At 45.2% G+C, this 19,209-nt stretch overlaps 1 protein-coding gene across 4 annotated transcripts; it reads left to right on the top strand.

Moving 5' to 3' along the window:
* Positions 1–9,139: 9,139 nt before the first annotated feature.
* On the top strand, positions 9,140–18,599 carry Gmnn (geminin DNA replication inhibitor). Of its 4 annotated transcripts, none has more exons than XM_052157237.1 (7): positions 9,140–9,273; positions 10,767–10,824; positions 13,640–13,756; positions 14,404–14,539; positions 16,319–16,401; positions 16,602–16,712; positions 18,224–18,599. In XM_052157237.1, the coding sequence occupies exons 2-7, from the start codon at positions 10,774–10,776 to the stop codon at positions 18,380–18,382; spliced, it is 657 nt and encodes a 218-aa protein (XP_052013197.1). In that variant the 5' UTR covers positions 9,140–9,273; positions 10,767–10,773; the 3' UTR covers positions 18,383–18,599. The 4 variants fall into 4 exon arrangements, with proteins under 4 accessions (XP_052013197.1, XP_052013201.1, XP_052013198.1 ...); XM_052157241.1 differs by having other exon boundaries at positions 9,141–9,273; positions 13,640–13,717; XM_052157238.1 differs by lacking the exon at positions 9,140–9,273 and adding an exon at positions 9,626–9,715.
* Positions 18,600–19,209: the final 610 nt, after the last annotated feature.

The raw sequence follows: 19,209 nt of genomic DNA on the forward strand, positions 1-19,209 counted from the left end.
GATTTTGGTGTTTCAGAGCTCTGTATTCGATCACGTTGCCTCTCGATGTATTCAGTTGGAGAGTTCACTCTGGGATATTTATACTAAAATATATTAAAACCAAGAGCCACAGCATCAAACCAGGAAGCCGTTTTTGCACATGCGAAAAGCATGCTTCATATAGTCACACAAATCTGCGTCCTGGGCATTGTAATAACCATGAGGCCTTGCCTTTGCTTTTCATTCATTGCAAGAGAAAAGGGCGCCTGGAGCGCAAGCAGCAGGGGACTGCTCTGCTGGTGACCCCAGAGAGGTGGATGTTGTAGTAGTTGAGACTGACTGTCAGCCTGAAGGGGTTTATAAGCACTCTGGAAACTGGTCTATGAGGGATATCCAGAGGCACAGGATTCCCTGGCGTTGCAAGTGGCTGTACACACCCGATGGGGGTGTGGGAATTGAATTGGGATCCTCCGCAAGATTGGGGCACGCTCCAAACTGCTAAGCCAGCTCTCCATCCTCTGTGCACCTTGATTGTTCTCTATAAGTCAATCCTTCTCTGTTTTTCAGTGTTGAGCTCAAAGCCAGCCCTCCTCTTTCCTTCCCTCTTCTCTTTTCTCTCCCCTCTCTCCTACCTTCTCCCCTCCCCCATTGTCTTTGTCCCGTAGAGTTCATGCTGTCTCTGTACTTTAGATCTGCTTTCTCCACAGCCTCCATGGTGGGCACTATGTCTGCCCCTCCTGCTTTTTAACCCCTATCTTGTCATTTACTTGTTGGAGGAACAAATTATCTGCCCTGTACAATGCTTACACTTTGGCTTTTCATGCCATGTTGTAGCTCTATTGTGTGTTGTTAACATTTCCTTAGATTGGTAGTGCATATCTGAGTCAGAGGGAGTTTTGGGAGGTGGAATTCTTTGTAGTTGCACTTGTCTTTAAGAGACCTCTAGATGATACCCAAACTTGTCCTCTGTCCAATCCATACATATACACACGTGAACCTGCAACATACACACACACAGAGAGACACACAGACACACACACACATATACACAGACACATATACAGACACCCAACACACACATTTCACACACACACACTCACATATGCACAAGCACACAATTTCCAGGTAGAAGCCAGTGAATCTTTATTTCTACATATAACCTTGGTGATACTGAAAATGAGCCCTGAACGCTGGCATTCTCACACAGGAAGATTGAAGGGCAGCCAGACTCTGCGGAGCTCTCACTGAGGCAGCAGCCCCGCAGATGGCGGCCCTGTGGGAATGGTGGCCCTTCTTGGCACTTACCTTGCCTAAACACTCCCTTGTGACTTCCCCACTTATGGCTTGAACACAATTTGAAAATGAGTGATTTGTAATTTCAGCACTAATTGGATCATCTCTTGGATATAAAATAATGAAGTTTATTATAAGGTGACAAAAACAAATGTAAAGAAAACAGCTGCTGGGTGGTGGTGGCGCACACCTGTAATCCCAGCACTCTGGGAGGCAGAGGCAGGCAAATTTCTGAGTTCCAGGCCAGCCTGTTCTACAGAGTGAATTCCAGGGCAGCCAGGGCTAAACAGGGAAACCCTGTCTTGAAAAAACAAAATCCAAAAATCCAAAAAAAAAAAAAAAAAAAAAAAAGGAAAGAAAGAAAGAAAAAAAAAAAAAAGAAAACAGCTATCCCTATCCTACCACTTAGAATTAATTCAGAGAAAGGTGTTACTTGGCATGTGGTCTAGGACTTAAGAGGCTGAGCTAGAAGGACTTCCTCAGGTTCAAGGTCAGCCTGAGCTACATAGCACAAAGCCAGCTAGACAATAAGGCACATTCATATAATACCAGAATTTGGGCAGTAGAGACAGGAGAGTCCTAGGCTATGTGGGACTCCATTACAATCACAAAAGAAACAACAAAAACAAAAGAAACGAGTCTTTTCTTGTGTGTGTGTCTATGCGCGGGTACGTGAGGACTCCAGAAGATGGAATTGGATCTCTCAGAGCTGGAGTCACATGTGCCTGTGAGCTGTGCAACATGGGTGCTGGAAATCAAACTCCTGTCCCTCAGAAGAGCAGTAGGAACTCTCAATTGCTGACCCGCCTCTCCAGTCGGCTGGGCCTTTTTGTGTGATAAAATTCAAGCCATAGAGCTGTGCTTCAACGCAGATGTTTATAATAAAGCAGAAATGAGGCACTCTGACATTTAAAAACCCAGCCACTAAGTCAACAGCAGTTGAAGGGCATCCGGTGGGTCAGGCACATCTCACAGTTAAACCAGGACCAGCAAGAAAATCACCGGGTACTGAATAGGCCCAGACTCTGCTCACTTTACAGATACAAGTAACTTTTATTTGCCTGGTGTAATTGTTGTCTTTGAGGCTTACTGTCTCTGTCTGCAAACCTAGGCCTAGTCCTGGAAGCCTCTAGCCTCTGTACAATCTAGGCCTAGAATGGTGTCTGCCTCTGAGATTTGGTGCTGAATAACTTTGTAGTTCATAATTTGTTCTGAGCTCTGTCTGGATGATCCAACTCAGCTGTTCTGACTCCAAGCTGACTGATTCAATCTTGCTTCTCTGGGCCTCTCACTGAATTGTCCTGCTTGGCCTCAAACTAACTCTAGCAATTTGTCCTAATCTTTTGGCTCCTTCTTATTCTCTGCCTCCTTCTATTTTTTACCTGTGTCTAGCTTGTTCTCTCTTTAACCTGTGTAAAACTGCCGGCAAAACTACTTCCTTCTCTCTCAGCGCTGTCCCTCGGGTAGCTTCCTTTTCCTCTCTGTTCTCCTGAGAGTTGGGCATATCCTATTCTGTCGAAATTTTCTCTGATTCACCTCTTTGTCACACAATTAGACATCACCTTCAAACATGGCTGTTTTTTTTCTACAAACTAACATTACCTTTATTGCTTTGAACTAAAGGTATGTACTAAGAGTGGGTCTGTATTCCAGTCAGGTGGTTAAAGGTTTATGGTATGCTAAGACTGAGCCACACCGTAACTAGAAACAGAGTTTGCAGTTGCAGCTGCTATTCCTGGTTGTCAACTTGACTATATCTGGAATGAACTACAATCTAGAATTGGAAGGCTCACCTATGATCCTAATCTGGAGGCTCAGAGATATAAGTTTCTGACCTGGATCTTGGCATGGAGATCTTGAAGCATAGTAGCTATGAATTTCAGAAGATTAAGACAAGGAGATCTCCAAGTTCAAGATCATTTAGAATCAAAGGCATGGAGGCACAAGCCTTTAATCTGGGCCACACCCTCTGCTGGAGACCTACAGCCTTTAATCTGGGCCACACCCTCTGCTGGAGATATATAAGGACATTGGAAGAAGGAAGATTTACTCACTCTTCCTTGCCTGCTTGCCTCGTGGGACTGAGCAACTGCTAGATCCTTGGACTTCCATCCACAGCTGCTGCTGCCCATTTTTGGGGAGTTGGACTATAGACTGTAAGTCATTGACAAATTCCCTAACTATAAAGAGAATACCCATACGTTCTGTGACTCTAGAGAACCCAAACTAATACAGCAGTAAATAACAATCTTAGGTTCACAGCGTGATCACATACCCTTCAACACAGATCTGTTGACTTAGGGCTGTGGCATCGCAATTAGAACAATGCCGACAGTGGGGGTGTGGGTAAGAGGGGAGGCCCAGGGCCAGCCCGGGCTCACAGTGAGACCTCATCTTAAAAGCCCCATGAAACACGGGTCAGGCTTGCCATCCCAGCATTCAGAAGACTGCAGTAGGAGGAGTTGGAGGCCAGCCTGAGCTCTCCCAATCCTCCGGACTCAGCTTTCCGATTACAGATGGGGACCAACCATCACAGATGGATGATGTAACTTGAATTCTTATTTTTAAGATTTATTTTTATTTTTAGTCATGCGTATGTGCCTGTGTATATACATATAAATTCGGGTGCCCTCGGAGGCTACAGATGTCAGATCCACCTGGAACTGGAACTGCATGCAGTTGTGAGCTACCCGGCGTGGGTGCTGGGAATTAAAGCCAGGTTATCTGCTAGAGTGGCTATGCTCTTAGCACCCCCCCCCCCCCCAGCCATCTCCAGACCTGTGCTTGTTTCTTTCTTCTTCGGCTTTTAGAGACGGGGTCTTTCCATGTAGCCCTGGCTGTCCTGGATCTCACTACGTAGAGCAGGCTGCCCGCGAGCTCCCCACCTCTGCCTCCCAGACACTGAGCTCAAAGGCCTGTGACACCATGCCCGACTCCTCATTTTTCTTTCTTTCTTTCTTTCTTTCTTCCTTTCTTTCTTTCTTTCTTTCTTTCTTTCTTTCTTTCTTTCTTTCTTTCTTTCTTTCTTTCTTTCTATTTTTTTGTTTTTTGTTTTTGTTTTTGTTTTTGTTTTTTTCCTTCGATACAGGGTTTCTCTGTGTACCCCTGGCTGTCCTGGAACTCACTCTGTAGACCAGGCTGGCCTCTAAGTCAGAAATCAGCCTGCCTCTGCCTCCCAAGTGCTGGGATTACAGGCATGCGCCGCCACCGCCTGGCCTCATTTTCTTTCTTAAAGTGAAGTCAGGTACTATTTCCTAGGCTTGAAGGGATTTGCACTTTAATTTTAATTTTCTGAGAGTTTATGTGTGTGGGTGATTTGCCTCCATGCCTGTCTGTGCACCAAGTACACACAGTGCCTGTGCAAGGCCAGAAGAGGGTGGCATGTCCCCTGGAGCTGGAGTGACAGTTGTGAGCTGGGCATGGAACCTAAGTCTTCTGGAAGTCTTCTTAACCCCTGAGTCATTTCTCTGGTCCCCACTTGCGGCTTCAAAAACTATATGTTTTCTTCATTTTCATTTTGGAGAGAAAATGGAAATGAAGTGATTGACAAACTTGTGTAAGAAAACTTAAATAACTCCCACCTGAACTTGGCTAGATGGCCAGGAAACTGACGAGAGTTCCAGTACTCCAGTGGCCCGGGCTGGCAGATTCAGAGTTTGGGGTCGACTTGGGGCCCTATCTCAAAAAAGCAAATTAGAAAGGAAAGGGGGAAAATCTGAACCCTGGGAACAGTTATATCTCTGGTAAATGATTTATCTGTTGCCTCTTAGCTACAAAGTCCTAATTTGGCCTGATCTTTTAAAAATGGTCTGGGCAGGATCAAAAGTCTCTCACCACCTGAGTTTGATTCCTGACACCACCAGGTAGAAGGAAAGGACAGTGTTGTCCTCTGACCCTCCCCCTCACAGAAGCTAATGAATTTACACGCAGACAGACACATACACAGACGCGCGTGCATGCTCGAACACACACACACACACACACACACACACACACACAGTGTGCTAATTAATACATTTTAAAAAAGGGAAATGTCTCAGTGCTCTGTACTGTTTCCTCCTTTGCTGCTAGTGCTGCATTTTGCCAGCAGAGGGCGCAGATGAGGCACTACAGGCGCAGATGGCGTTGGCTTCCTGCTTCTGCTCAACTTCAAAGCACCAGGCTTTCACAGTTGAGACAGATGACAGAGACTTGCCTCTCCCTGGACTTGGGGTAGGTGGTGATGCCTACCTGTGTTGGTAGCACTCAGGGAGCTGAGTAGGAAGATCATAGGGACCCACAACACCAGTGGGCTGGCAATGCAGCTCACTGGTAGAACACTTGCCTGGAGTTCTCGTAACTCACCCGTCACCAAGTCTGTTAAAATCACCATTAGTGGTCATGATGGCTCCTTAAGTTCTTACTGTACACATTCCTCATGTTCATGCTTCTGTAAATAAACAAAACTGTCGGGGGGGGGGTAGGGGAGGGGGCAGAGCAACTTAATTCCCTAATTGACAGCTACTGATGTCTCCCTTGCTACCCGGGCTAGCTGTAGCACAAGGACTGCCACCCAAACAGTCAGTGTTCTTCTACCAGGACAGGCTGTCCCAAACACTCCACTGAAGCCTGGAGACGGCAGCTTGACGATCTTCACAGCCCGCAACAGCCTTGGCTGGCACCTCAACCTGTTTTGGTTTGCGTTTTTTGAGATAGGGTCTTTCTACATAGCCCTGGCTGTCCTAGAAGTATGTAGACCAGGCTGACCTGAAACTCACAGGGATCCATCTGTCTCTGCCTGCTGCATGCTGAGATTAAAGGTGTGAATTAGCAAGCTTGGGTATGTAGGCCATTTTTTGTTTGGTTGGTTTTTGTTTGTTTTTTTTCGAGACAGGGTTTCTCTGTGTGGCCCTGGCTGTCCTGGAACTCACTCTGTAGACCAGGCTGGCCTTGACCTCAGAAATCCGCCTGCCTCTGCCTCCCAAGTGCTGAGATTACGGGCATGTGCCCCCCACCCCCCCACTAGCCCGAAACTTTTTATGTGCACAAGTGGGACGTGAACTTGCAGTGATTCTCCTGCTTCAGATCCTGGTCTAACAGCTTGTAACACTGGCCAGTGTTGAGGGCTAAAGACTCTCCAAACATGAGGTTAACTGGAAGCCATTTAATGCCAGCCACCGCTGAGAGCTTCCTGGGTCCACAGTGCTGTAGGGTACTGAGGTCTGTGCAGGAACCCCAGCTTTGCAGGATGTCACTTTGCTGGCTGCTGTCCGCATTGCTTACTGCAGCAGCTCAACTGCCGCTAAGCACCGAGGGAAACAACCTGTCACAGCTTGGAACTCAGAACTAACTGCTCACCCAGGATTTCCATCCTGCTAGAGCACAAGGGTTATAACCTAATATGACTAATATATACATATGTGTATATATATATACATACATATATATATATGTATATATGTGTGTATACACACACACAGTGTATGTGTGTGTGTGTATATATATTAGTTGCCTGGTCAAGTTTGTAGTAGAATGCTTCTCCTGAGATCCTCCCCATGAAGAGCTTTCTCTGGTACTCTGAGGTTATTGTCAAGTTCTAGAGAGTATATACTTATAGAAAGTTTCATGGTAGAGTCCAATAGGGTATGCAGTTTCTCCAGGATCAGCATCTCATCTTTAGGTGGAAAGGGTAGCCGCCATTACTTATGTCATTTTTCTTTTTCTATTCTTTACATTTACCTCTCTCTCTCTCTCTCTCTCTCTCTCTCTCTCTCTCTCTCTGTGTGTGTGTGTGTGTGTGTGTAGGTCAGAGGACAACTTCCAAGAGCCAGTGCTCTCCTAGCAGTGGGTCCTGTGGGTCCCGGGGTTGGACCCACATGGCCAGTTTCCGCCATAAGCACTCTATCTGCTTAGCCACCTCCTTAGTCCACCTTGCCTCTCCCCCTTCCCCTCCCTCCGTCTCCCTTCCCCCCTCTTGCATTTTGAAATAGGGTCCTTTTTCATAGCTCAGGATGATTTCAAACTCAAGATCCTCCTGCCTCAGCTTCCCTAGTGTTTGGATTACAGGTGTGAGCTATCACACCCAGCTTCCTATTGCATTCTGTAGGAAAAGAAAATTCTTTTATTACTTTGAGTAACAGCCTCAGTGTGGTGGTGGTGCACACCTATAATCCCAGCACTGGGGACGCTGAAGCAAGCAGATCTCTATGAGTTCAAGGCTAGCCTGTTCTACAAGAGTGAGTTCTAAGACAGCCAAGGCTACACAGAGAAACACTGCCCGAGAAGCAAAACAAACAAACAAACAAAATAAACCACAAAAACACAAAATTTTGAGTGGGGAGAATCTTAGCTTTCCCACAAAGAACTTTCTTCCTCACCCAGACCTGAAGTCCAGGTCTCACTAGAGCGCATGGGAGGGTGGAGGAGGGGTCACCAGCACTGAGGACAGAGCACTTGTGGGGCTCCTCTGAAACCTGCCCGGGGACTTGAGGCTGACAGGCAATAGGGTGGTAACTGGCCAGGCCATGGAACCCAAGTTCTTCGCCTGTGGAAATGGTTAGAACATTTTTTCCATTGAGCGGGAATAGCTCGGGCTGACGCGGGACCGCATGTGTATCAATGCGTGGCCTGCATGCCTCCCACGCACGCTTACTGCCATGCCTTCCCGCTCCGAGGACTGTACCCTTAACCTGTGAGCCCTGACAAACCCTTCCTTACGTTGCACGGGTGAGGTATTTGTCAGGGCAACAAGTAAGGTAACAAATACAGTGACTTTTCTCAGCCTCCAGGCCATGGAGGCTCCCTCCGCCCAAGTTCTGTTTCCATCTAAATTCTTATTGACTGATGAGGCAGGCCAGCGTGTTAGCAGCCCTACTGCATTCTGTCTATGCAGCCTGGCTAGCTTTAAACTTAGGATCTTAAACACACACACACACACACACACACACACACACACACGGTCATCCAGGAAGTCCTTTCTAGAGACTTCCTGTATTACAACCTTCCTTTGTTTTCAAAGTTAATGCTTATGAGTGTGTGGTCTGTGTGATGCATATTCACGTTGGTGTCCATGGAGGGCTTCAGATCCCCTGGAAGTAGAGCTATGGCTGGTTGGTGAGCCACCCTGTGGGTGCTTGGAACCAAACCCAGGCCCCGTGCAAGAACGAGTGTTCTCAACCAATGAGCCGTCTTGCCAGTCAGTTGAGGTCTAGTTCAAATACAGTAAAATTCATCTGTCTTAAGTACAGAGTTAAAATTTCCTCAGCTTCGACTTTTTTTGTTAGCTTGAAGTGGGCCCTTGCTGTTCCTGGTCCCGAGACGGTGTGACTTTGTGTCCTGTTCATCACGTTTCGTCTGTTTATTTACTTCCTTTAGTGTGTGTTCACCTGTACATGGGTCTCGGTATGCATGCTTGCATGTATTTATAATAAAAACTAAACATATGCCGGCGGTGGTGGCGCACTCCTTTAATCCCAGCATTTGGGAGGCAGAGGCAGGCGGATTTCTAAGTTCGAGGCCAGTCTGGTCTACAGAGTGAGTTCCAGGACAGCCAGGGCTACACAGAGAAACCCTGTCTCGAGAGAAAAAAAAAAAAAAAACCAAAAAAAAAACCCCCCAAAAACCCTAACATACACAAATATGAAATACCTTGGGAAAAATGTATGTATATTCTCATGTTTGCCGCTTTTGTCCTCGCCGGCAGAATACAGAAACTTTGAGCCGGAAGCTGAGGGTCAAAAGGCAAGGTCAGAGGGCACAGAGCTGTAAGCTAAGCTTAGAGGAACCCTAGTGACCTCTTGCAGAAACTGCACGTACGGCGCGACGCAAGCGCACGGAAGCCTCGGGCGCGGTGGGCGGCGGCCAGAGGCGATTGGCTGAATGCCGAGGCCCCGCCTCTCAGTGCGTCAGCGACCGGCGGCGGGCTAGTCTGCGGGTTCGGGTCGTTCTGGCGCCGTTGGGTCCGGTGTGGTGCCGCGGCCTTGCACGGCTCTCAGGCTCGCCGGGAACTGATCAGTGCTGTCTGTGAGTCCGAGGGCGCGGGGGTCGGGGCGGGGCGAGAGCAACTCCGGAGCGGTGTCTCCCGGCTGCCCGAAGCCAGGCCCGCTTCTAAGCCTTGGGGAGCCGGCCCGTGGAGGCGACGATTTGAAGGGACCCGAGTCTGGGGACTTGAAGGGACCCGAGATTCGGTCGGACCGCAAGGCAAAGCTGGGCGAACTGAGACGAGGGACTGCGCCATTGGCGGGGTCGGTTTTGGCGCGCTCTGGTGTTCGCTCTTCTTATTGGCTGGCGCGCGCCGCGTTGGGCGGGGCTGGCGCGCCCGGGGAACTTTGCTGCGGAGTTGTGGATGGCATGGCTAGGGATTGAACTGGGTGTAGATCCTTCGGCCTGCGCACCAACAGCAGCAAACGCTGCTCCTGGGACAAGGGCATTGAGTTCTGCGTCTGCCAATCCCGACGGTGCCGCTGTGGGTGATAGTAGGTTCTCCGACCCTGTCTGTGCTCATGACCCAATGATTGCAGGGTCTGGGGCCACGGCCTGCATTATCCAAATCTGGGCCTGGTGATCGTGCTCAGTCTCCTGCACCCAGGGGGTTGAGGCAGGAGGTACAGGAGTTCAAGGTCAGCTTTGTCTACTTCGCCATTTCAAAAGATTCCTGTAGGTTCCTGCGAATAGGTTTCTAATCAGGTTTTATTAGCTTGAAACAGAATAGGAAATATCAGAACACCACTCTGACTGGGCTGTAAGTTGTTTATGTTTGCATACATGTGTGAGTGCTAGAGCACAATGTAAATTTTTTTTTTCCGAGACGGGTTTCTCGGTGTAGCCCTGGCTGCCCTGGAACTCACTCTGTAGACCAGACTGGCCTCTGCCTCCCAAGTGTTGGGATTAAAGGCGTGCACCACCCCTGCCCGGCACAATGTAAATTTTTAATTACATGTAAATAAGAGGTGGGGGAGTACAGTTTAAGCACTGTTTACCCCCAGCCTCCTGTTAAATACAGCTAGCTTGGTCTTGAGTTTGCTATGTAGCTGACGATACCCTTGAATTCTGTTTCTCCTGCTGCCCAGCTGCTGATATTATGGACTTGGGCCAATGTGTCTGGTTATGCAGTACCAGGAACTGAGCTGAGTCTTTGTCCTTGCTAGCTGTGCACTGTACTCACTGAGCTAGCTACATCTTGGTTGGGGCCAAAAGATCTTTTTTTTTTTGAGACAGGATCTTGGCTGTGTAGCCTAGGCTGATTGCAGGATTGCAATCATGTGCACGATGCTGTTCGTTAGGGGGGATCTGAATGTGCCCAAGTGCCTGTTTTGCTTTTCCTAGTGCCCCTTTCTCAGATGTTTTTGAGATCTCTGTAGTTTGTACAGGACACGGTGCCATTGTAACAGATAGTGGTTCTACCATAAAGTAGTAAGATTTTTGTGGCACGAATGATTTTCTAAAAAAAAAAATCTAGATTCCACCTTCGGATATAAATCATATTTAAATCACCCTTTTCCTTTGTGCTTTGCCAGCTGAAAAATGAATCTCAGTATGAAGCAGAAACAGGAAGGAGTCCAAGAGAACGTGAAGGTACGTAATGGAGCCACTTAAATGTGCTTGTATTTGTTTGTTTTAATTAAGAGGTGAAGTTTTGTGTTGCCCAGGCTGGCCCTAAAACCCTGGGGCTGAAATGATTTCCTCAAGCGCCAGAGTGACCAGTACACACTTGTATATATTTTTAGGAAGAGGGTTTGCAGAATATTGGATTGTTTGTTTTCTGAAAAGGTTAAGATTTAAATATATGAGTGAAACTTGGAGTCTAGAGGTCTGCTATTCTAACGCACTGCGTTTAAGAAAAGAATATAATAGTATACATTCCGAGGGCTATCTTTTAGAAAGCTTCCATCTGCAAAGTGGAAATCTTGCAAGTGGTGTGTGCAAATGTGAGTGTGACAGTGGCTGAGTTGGCTTCTTGGACCATTATCAACGTCCAACGTTGAGTTTTCTTTTCTTCTGTTTGGAGACTTGATTAATCTGTAATCTGCATTATATCTGAAATGCTGTTATAATATTTGTTCTCGTGGTAGCTGGCATGTGTCCCTCAGTTATATAGTGCGATAATAATCAACAGTGGAGACCTTACCGTGGGAAAGGTGAACTTGGTCGTGTGAAGTACAGTAACTTTCTCACGCTGGTGTGGTATCATGTTCTTGCTAACTCTCTTTGAGTATTTACCACTGTTTGCTATCCCATGGTGGCAGGATAACTAATGGTTTTTTTTTTTCTCCCAAATAAAACTTTCAAATCAGGAACTATATGGGGGCTATTTACATATTATAAAGAAGGCAACTTTTTGTTTTTAGACTAACAGCTTGGGCATTTTAGAGGGCTATTTTGGAGGGGTTTGTTTTGAGGCCAGGGCTTCTCAATAGCCTTGCTTATCCTGCTATTCATAGAAATTCGCCCACCTCTGCCTTCCAAGTGCCAGGATTAAAGGTGTATGCCACCAAGAATGGCTTGTTTTTATTCCTGCTGTTTATTTTTTGATATAGGTTCCCAGCAAGTGGCCCTGGTTAGTGTAGCACTCACTGTGTCGCCTTGTGGCTGTCCTAAGTGAAGAGAGCTCCACCTGCCTCTAGCCTACCCAGTGCTGGGATTGCAGGTTTGTGCTACCAGTCTGGACCAGAGTATTTTAATATGCCTAAAGCATAGACATTTTATCAATGTTCTAATGAACATTAGTGCCCATTAATGAAGGGACTTATAGCAGACTGCTTCTGCTGTCAGGTGGTAGCTGAGGGGCTGCCGCTGTTACACATGCATTTGCTCTGCCTACAATGCATGACTGAAGTTACATTCCTGGTGCCAGGCATGGCGATGCACACCTTTAGTCCCAGCACTTGAAAGGTAGAAGCAAGTGTATCTCTGTGAGTTCAAGGCCAGCCTGGTCTACATAGTGAGTTCCTGTATAGTCAGGGCTAGATAGAAAGACCTGTCTTCAATAAATGAATTAATGAAGTATTTAAAGATTTATTTATTATATATAATAAACTTATCTATTATTATTTATTTACTATTATATATAATAAATCTTTAAAAACTGCCTGCATGTATCCTGCAGGGCAAAAGAGGGCATCAGATCTCATTACAGATGGTTGTGAGGCACCATGTGGTTGCTGGGAATTGAACTCAGGACCTCTGGAAGAGCAGACAGTGCTCTTAATCTCTGAGACATCTCTTATCGCTCGCTTATTTATTTATTTATTTATGGAAACTGACTTTTATAAGTTCTCTGATCTCTACGTGTGTGTGTGTGTGTGTGTGTGTGTGTGTGTGCGCGTGTGTGTGCGCGCGCGCGCGCGCGCATGCATTAGGGTTTCTGTTGCTGTGATAAGGCACCATGACCTGATGGTGATGGTACGTGCCTTTAATTGCAGCAGTTGGGAGGCAGATCTAGGTGGAACTGTGAATTGGAGGCCAACCTGTTCTGCAGAGTGAGTTCCTGGATAGCCACAACTACACAGAGAAACCCTGTCTCAGAAAAAACAAAACAACAAATCCACCATGGCCAAAAACAAACCGAAGGAAAGAGTTTTATTTCAGTTTCCAGCTCTAACACTCAGAGAGGGCCGAACAGGAACTCAGGGCAGAAACTGAAGCATAGGCCATTCAGGAGTGCTCCTTACTTTCTGGCTTCTCCCCTAACCCCTCACCTCTAACTCCTAACCTCAGGGATAGCATTGGCAACTGCTGAGCCCTTCACATCGACAATCAAGAAATCCCACCCCTTGTCTATAGGCCATTGTGCATTGTGAGGAGAGCACTTCATCAGCTAAGATTCCCTTTTTGTGTGTGTGAATTTGTCATATGGTGTTTGAACTATCAATGCCACCATAGATAATATGTTACCTGTGAGAGTTTTGTTTGTTTGTTTTTTGGTTTTTGGTTTTTTTCGAGACAGGGTTTCTCTGTATAGCCCTGGCTGTCCTGGAACTCACTCTGTAGACCAGGCTGACCTCAAACTCAGAAATCTGCCTGCCTCTGCCTCCCAAGTGCTGGGATTAAATGCGAGTGCTGCCACCACCACCTGTGTTACGTTTGTTTTAACTAAGATAAATTGACTGTGAGTACAGTAAAAATATATATCAAAATGAGAAAAGTTATGTATATCTGGTTTGATGGTTAGCGATTTCTTCAAACTTTATTATAATTTTGGGAGATAAGTCTGCTGGTTGATTAAGCCAATCTTATTTGGATAGAGCATTGTAAGATTATATACATAGCAGGCAAAATCTTGTGTTCTTAGTGATTTGTTGTTGTTGTTGTTGTTTCAAATTCTAATAAGACTATATAAAAACCCAGAAAATAGTCAACAGTAACCAGAATGACTCATCGTTACTTTCAGAGCAGTCCTGTCCCAAGGAGAACGCTGAAGATGATCCAGCCTTCTGCAGCTGGATCTCTTGTTGGCAGAGAAAATGAGGTACGCGGCCAGGACCAGGACTCGGGCAGTGGATGGCCAGTTAGCATTAGACATTTCCCAGACTTCCTTAAAAACTGCTCTTGTCTTTATTGTAGCTAAGCTGTAGTTCAGTTCTAACCAAAATAGTTGTTGCAAATATAAGTCCTAAGATAATGCTATACATTTATGGGCTGAAGTGGTAGCTCTGGGAGGATACGAGTCTTCCAGAGGAGCTGGGTTCCCAGCACCCATGCAGGCAACTCACAACTACCTGTCGCTCTTCCTTAAAGGGACGGGACAGCCTTTTCTGACCACGAACTGGATGCAAATGTATAAATTCACACACAGATATGAAAATGTAATTACAATAAAATCTAAAAATGACAGCTATTTTGTATCTGCACATACTCACGTGGGGGGGGGGGTGTGCGAGAGTGCTGGCTTTAAAATCTACAAGGTCCATATCCACAGCTAGAGTCCGAGGGGCTTTCAGGACTCTGCCTCGTTCATTGTGTGGGGCCCCCGGATCGAATTCAGGTTGTTTGTCTCTCTTTGCTGCAAGTACTGTTACCTGGCGAGCTAACTCACCAGCCCTGTTTTGGTCGTTTTGGATTGTATAACTTTGAAAAGAACAAAAGGATTCTTAACTACATAAATAAGGTAGCTTTCTTTCATCAAATCTAAGTAAGTATGTGTTTTTATCACAGTTGCCAAAAGGCTTGTCTAAAAGGAAGCTTTGGGATGACCAGTTAACATCTAAGACTTCAAGCGGTGGGCCAGAAGCTAATGAAAATAACGATGTTGGAGACCTCACCCAGGAAGCATTTGATCTTATGATTAAAGGTATGCAAAAAGAACATGGCCTTGTCTGGAAAGGTTTAGTTATGATGAAGGTATGTATTTGGTGGATATTGGTGTAGTATTTGATAACTTAAAATTTTGTGTTGTAAATATGAAAATACTCTAAATTTGGACTCATGGGACCATTTGTTTGGCAAGACCACAGTATGGGTGAAATATTAAAGAACAGGACAGTGTCTGATTTGGCATCTTAGTAAATTGCATTGGGATCTTTAAGACCCAGAAATGGACTTTTCAGAAAAGTGTTAATGAAGAATGGATTTGAATATTCCAAGAGAACACTAAGTAATGGGACCAGGGGTAACATCACTGAGGGAAAGGAGTGAAGGTAAATGAGGAATACACACCCCACCCCCACTTCCTTCTTCCCCACCCCCACCCCCTCAGACAGGGTTTCTCTGTGTAGCCTTGGCTGTCCTGGAACTCACTCTGTAGACCAGGCTGGCCTCGAACTCAGAAATCTGCCTGCCTCTGCCTTCCAGAATGTTGGGATTACTGGCGTGTGCCACCACCGCCCGGCTAATCCCCGAGTTTCTTATGTCAGCATCAGGTGAAATGGGGGACATGTTTAAGGAACAGACTATTTGAAGAGATTCACATTCATTAAATGTGTGAAAGCTTCACCATCAGAGTGAGCACCATCAAAGTCGCACACTGTAATGCATGTTCTTCCCAGGTGAAGGCAGGGCCACCTCACGGCCATTCTCGGCCAACCTGGGATTCATGTCTCACAGTACAAACAGAATTACTCTTGGTACATTGAATGGGAAGGAACATAGGAATCTGTGATGATAATAAGAAAAAACTGAATAGGGAGAATTCGTTTCAAAGTCTAACTGTTGTGGTGGGTTACAGAAGATTTAGGCAAGAATCACAGTAGTGTTAAAATTGGCTGGGAACAGATTAACAATCTCTCCCTAGATGTCTTACTGATTACTAAGGAAAGCAGTCTTTCCCAGGCAGTAATTTGGTGTATGGCATCTTAATCAACTTGATGACATGTTATATTCAGCTTTGTAACAGTGCCGTGTGCTTCCTCGTGGCCCACTGAGGATACAGTGCATATATGTAACAGTGCATATATGTAACATTGCATATATGTAACAGTGCATATATGTAACAGTGCCGTGTGCTTCCTCATGGCCCACTGAGGATACACTGTTTGTATGCAGGATTCTTGCCACAGACGGTGAGCTTGAAACAAATTCAAAATTAAGAATTATATGCATATTAACGAGTCTAGACTTTTTAAACATATTTGGGCTGAGTGTAGCTCAGTGGTGGCAGAGTCCTCTTAAAGGTTAAATAAAAATGCATAAGCACAAAACAGATCTTATAAAGTATTAAGCAATGTACTTATTTTTCTTCTGTTGCAGTTCAAGGATTGAAAGTTTTGATTACATTGTGAGAAAATAAAAATTAGATTGGGGTTTTTCAATAAAAATAAATCACTGTATTTTTTTTTTTTTATAGCAGTAGGGTTGTTTTTGTTTTTATTTTTTTGAGACAGTGTTTCTCTGTGTAGCCCTGACTGTTGGAACTCTAGACCAGGCTGGCCTCAAACTCGCAGAGGCTTCTTCCTCCCTGGAACTAAAGGTGTGTGCCACCACACCCAGCTAGGTTTTGTTTTTGTTTTTTGTTTTTGTTTTTGTTTTGTTTTTTTGAAACAAGGGCTTGTTTTCAGTCTATACTCTGCCACAGCCAGGTGTATAGCACTGATTTTTAAAGTTATATAAAACACTAATTTTTTTTTTCCTTCAGAAAACCCATCTTCTCAGTATTGGAAAGAAGTGGCAGAACAACGGAGGAAAGCTCTCTATGAAGCACTTAAAGAGAATGAGAAAGTAAGCATGTGTCATCCCACCTAAGGGTCTGGCCGTGGTCCTTCCCACCAGCATAGTAAGGCTGCAGTAGACAAGCTGAACGCTGCTCTGACTGTGTTTGGCTGTGTGGGTAAACTGAGTCCTGCTGTGTTAGTGCATGAGAGGGTGCTCAAGATGAGAGCAGTTGTGTGGAATACTGAAACTCTGTTCTTCTTACACAGCTTCATAAAGAAATTGAACAAAAGGACAGTGAAATTGCCCGCCTGAAAAAGGAGAATAAAGACTTGGCAGAAGTAGCTGAACACGTGCAGTACATGGCAGAGGTAATCGAGGTAGGTTATCCCATATTCACGGGTCAGTCATTGACCATGTGTGATCAGTGAGTGTCCAGCCCTGTGTGGTCATTCCCAGCACCACTGAGGTTTGGATATAGGATTTATCCTGTCAGGGTTTCATTTTCCTTACTGTAAAATGGGAGTGAAATGCCCACATGTGAAAAAGATAGGAAAAGTTACTCTACTGCACAATTGACATGTTTCTAGGTTTTATTTTTTTTATAAGCATGAATATCAGCTATCATTTATAAAATAAATAAGCTTTGTGGCTTTATCTGACTTTAAATTTGGGAAGCAGCTAATATGATTCTCAGAATCAGCCTGATTTCTGTGACTTTACCAGGCTTGGCTTGATCCACACTTTCAGTGTTGTATGTGCAAAGCAAATCCATCTTAGCAATGGGAATAAAGCTTTTTTTTTTTTTTTTGGTTTTGATTTTGGTTTTGGTTTTTCAAGACAGGGTTTCTCTGTAGCCCTGGCTGTCCTGGAACTCACTCTGTAGACCAGGCTGGCCTCGAACTCAGAAATCCTCCTGCCTCTGCCTGCCAAGTGCTGGGATTAAAGGCGTGCGCCACCACAGCCCAGCGGGAATAAAGCTTTTCTTTCTTTCTTGTTTTGTTGGATTTGGTTTTTTTGAGATAGGGTTTCTCTGTAGCCCTGGCTGTCCTGGAACTCACTCTGTAGACCAGGCTGGCCTCAACCTCAAACTCAGAAATTTGCTTGTCTCTGCCTCCCAGAGTGCTAGGATTACAGGCGTGTGCCCCCCCCCCCCCTAAGAATAAAGCTTTTCTTTTTTTCTTTTTTGGTATGTGAGTACACTGTAGCTGTCTTCAGACACACCAGAAGAGGGCATCAGATCCCATTACAGATGGTTGTGAGCCACCATGTGGTTGCTGGGAATTGAACTCAGGACCTCTGGAAGAGCAGTCAGTGCTCTTAACTGCTGAGCCATCTCTCCAGCCCCTGGAATAAAGCTTTTCAAGTCAAACCATCTCACATTAAATTTCTTCCTTAATATTTTAGAATCATGATAATGTTTGTTTGTTTTTAACCGCTTTTAATTATGTGTAAGTGTGTGCAAGGAGTCTAGCCTGGAGCTAGGGTTACAGACACCTGGTGTGGTTGCTGGGAAAACTGGTCCTCTAGTGGGTGCTGCATGCTCTAATCACTCACTCATCACTCCAGCCCTGCCATGAGTCTTTGAAGTACTGAACTAGCCCTCTCTGTGGCTTTAAAAATATAGTTCCTGGCTAGAATGGAATTAAGAACACACAGTTCTGTGGGTTCCCAGGAAGTGCCATCTAAAGTTGTGTTTTGGGAGGAGCTCAGTGCTTTGAAAGAACTAGCAAATTACTGTGAATTCTGCTGAGATATAATATAGCTGTTTATAGACTGTGATGTACTTAATGTAAGTAAATAACGTTGACAGGTTGCTGTATCAGTATAATTAGTAGTAGATTTCAGTTTTGAGGTCTTGACAATAAATTATTGGTTTATTCCTTAAAAGAGGCTGAGTAATGAACCTCTGGATAACTTTGAATCACCGGATAGTCAGGAATTTAATTCTGAAGAAGAAACTGTTGAGTCAGAACTGGAGGACTCAGGAGCTGGAACGTGTGCTGAAGAGACTGTGTCTTCCTCCACGGATGCCAAGCCGTGCACATGAGGTGGGAGGTGCTGCCAGCGTTGCGCTTTGGTATAGCTCTTGGTAAATTAACTACTTGGTGCAAGTGTTGGAATCCAGGTTTGAATCCTGGGGCTGTTACTACGTTAAAATACAGATAGTGTGTATTTTTAACCTGTTTTATGTAAATAGCATTTTCATTTTTGTCAGCGTCAGCTATGAATTGTATATATTAAATAAACTTCAATTTCCTACTGAACATTGTATGTCTTAGAGAATTAAGTGTGTCTGTTTCTATAGTATTTTCTTGTTTTGCTGTTATAGAAATGGGAAATGAACTTAATACTCTCCGTCTGGGCTGGGTGGCTGAATATCTGTTGATCTAACCTCAGGATCTCTGTGAGCACTATTGATTTTCATGCTTGCAAATTTTACTTGGTAATGTGACACATCTACTTTTCTAAAGCTTCCCTGTTAATTTGACTAGTCATGTAGAGGTTACCTAACTGATATGATCATAATAGTTTTGAATGTTCAAATGATTAGGTAATGGGTGAGAGGGATAGTTTTCAGAAACAACGTGGTAAGCAGTCTGCAAATAGATACAGTCATGTGACTCAGAGGAGTGATACTGTTCCGACAGCGTGCACCCCCAGGGGTGGTGTATACTCTGACAGCGTGGAGGGATGGTTCTGGGAGTTGGCAGCAGAGCGCTGGCCACCTTTACCTTTATTACCCTAAGTGTGTGTGAATGTGTGGTGGCCAGAGGACAGCATGTGGGAATCATTCTTCCACCTGGGTCCCAGGGAAGGGTTGCCAGGCTACCTCCTGAGCAATGTTCCCAGCCCTAATACTGACCTTTAAATGAT

This window comes from Apodemus sylvaticus, chromosome 14 (assembly GCF_947179515.1).
Source record: "Apodemus sylvaticus chromosome 14, mApoSyl1.1, whole genome shotgun sequence".
NCBI classification, from domain to species: Eukaryota; Metazoa; Chordata; class Mammalia; order Rodentia; family Muridae; genus Apodemus; species Apodemus sylvaticus.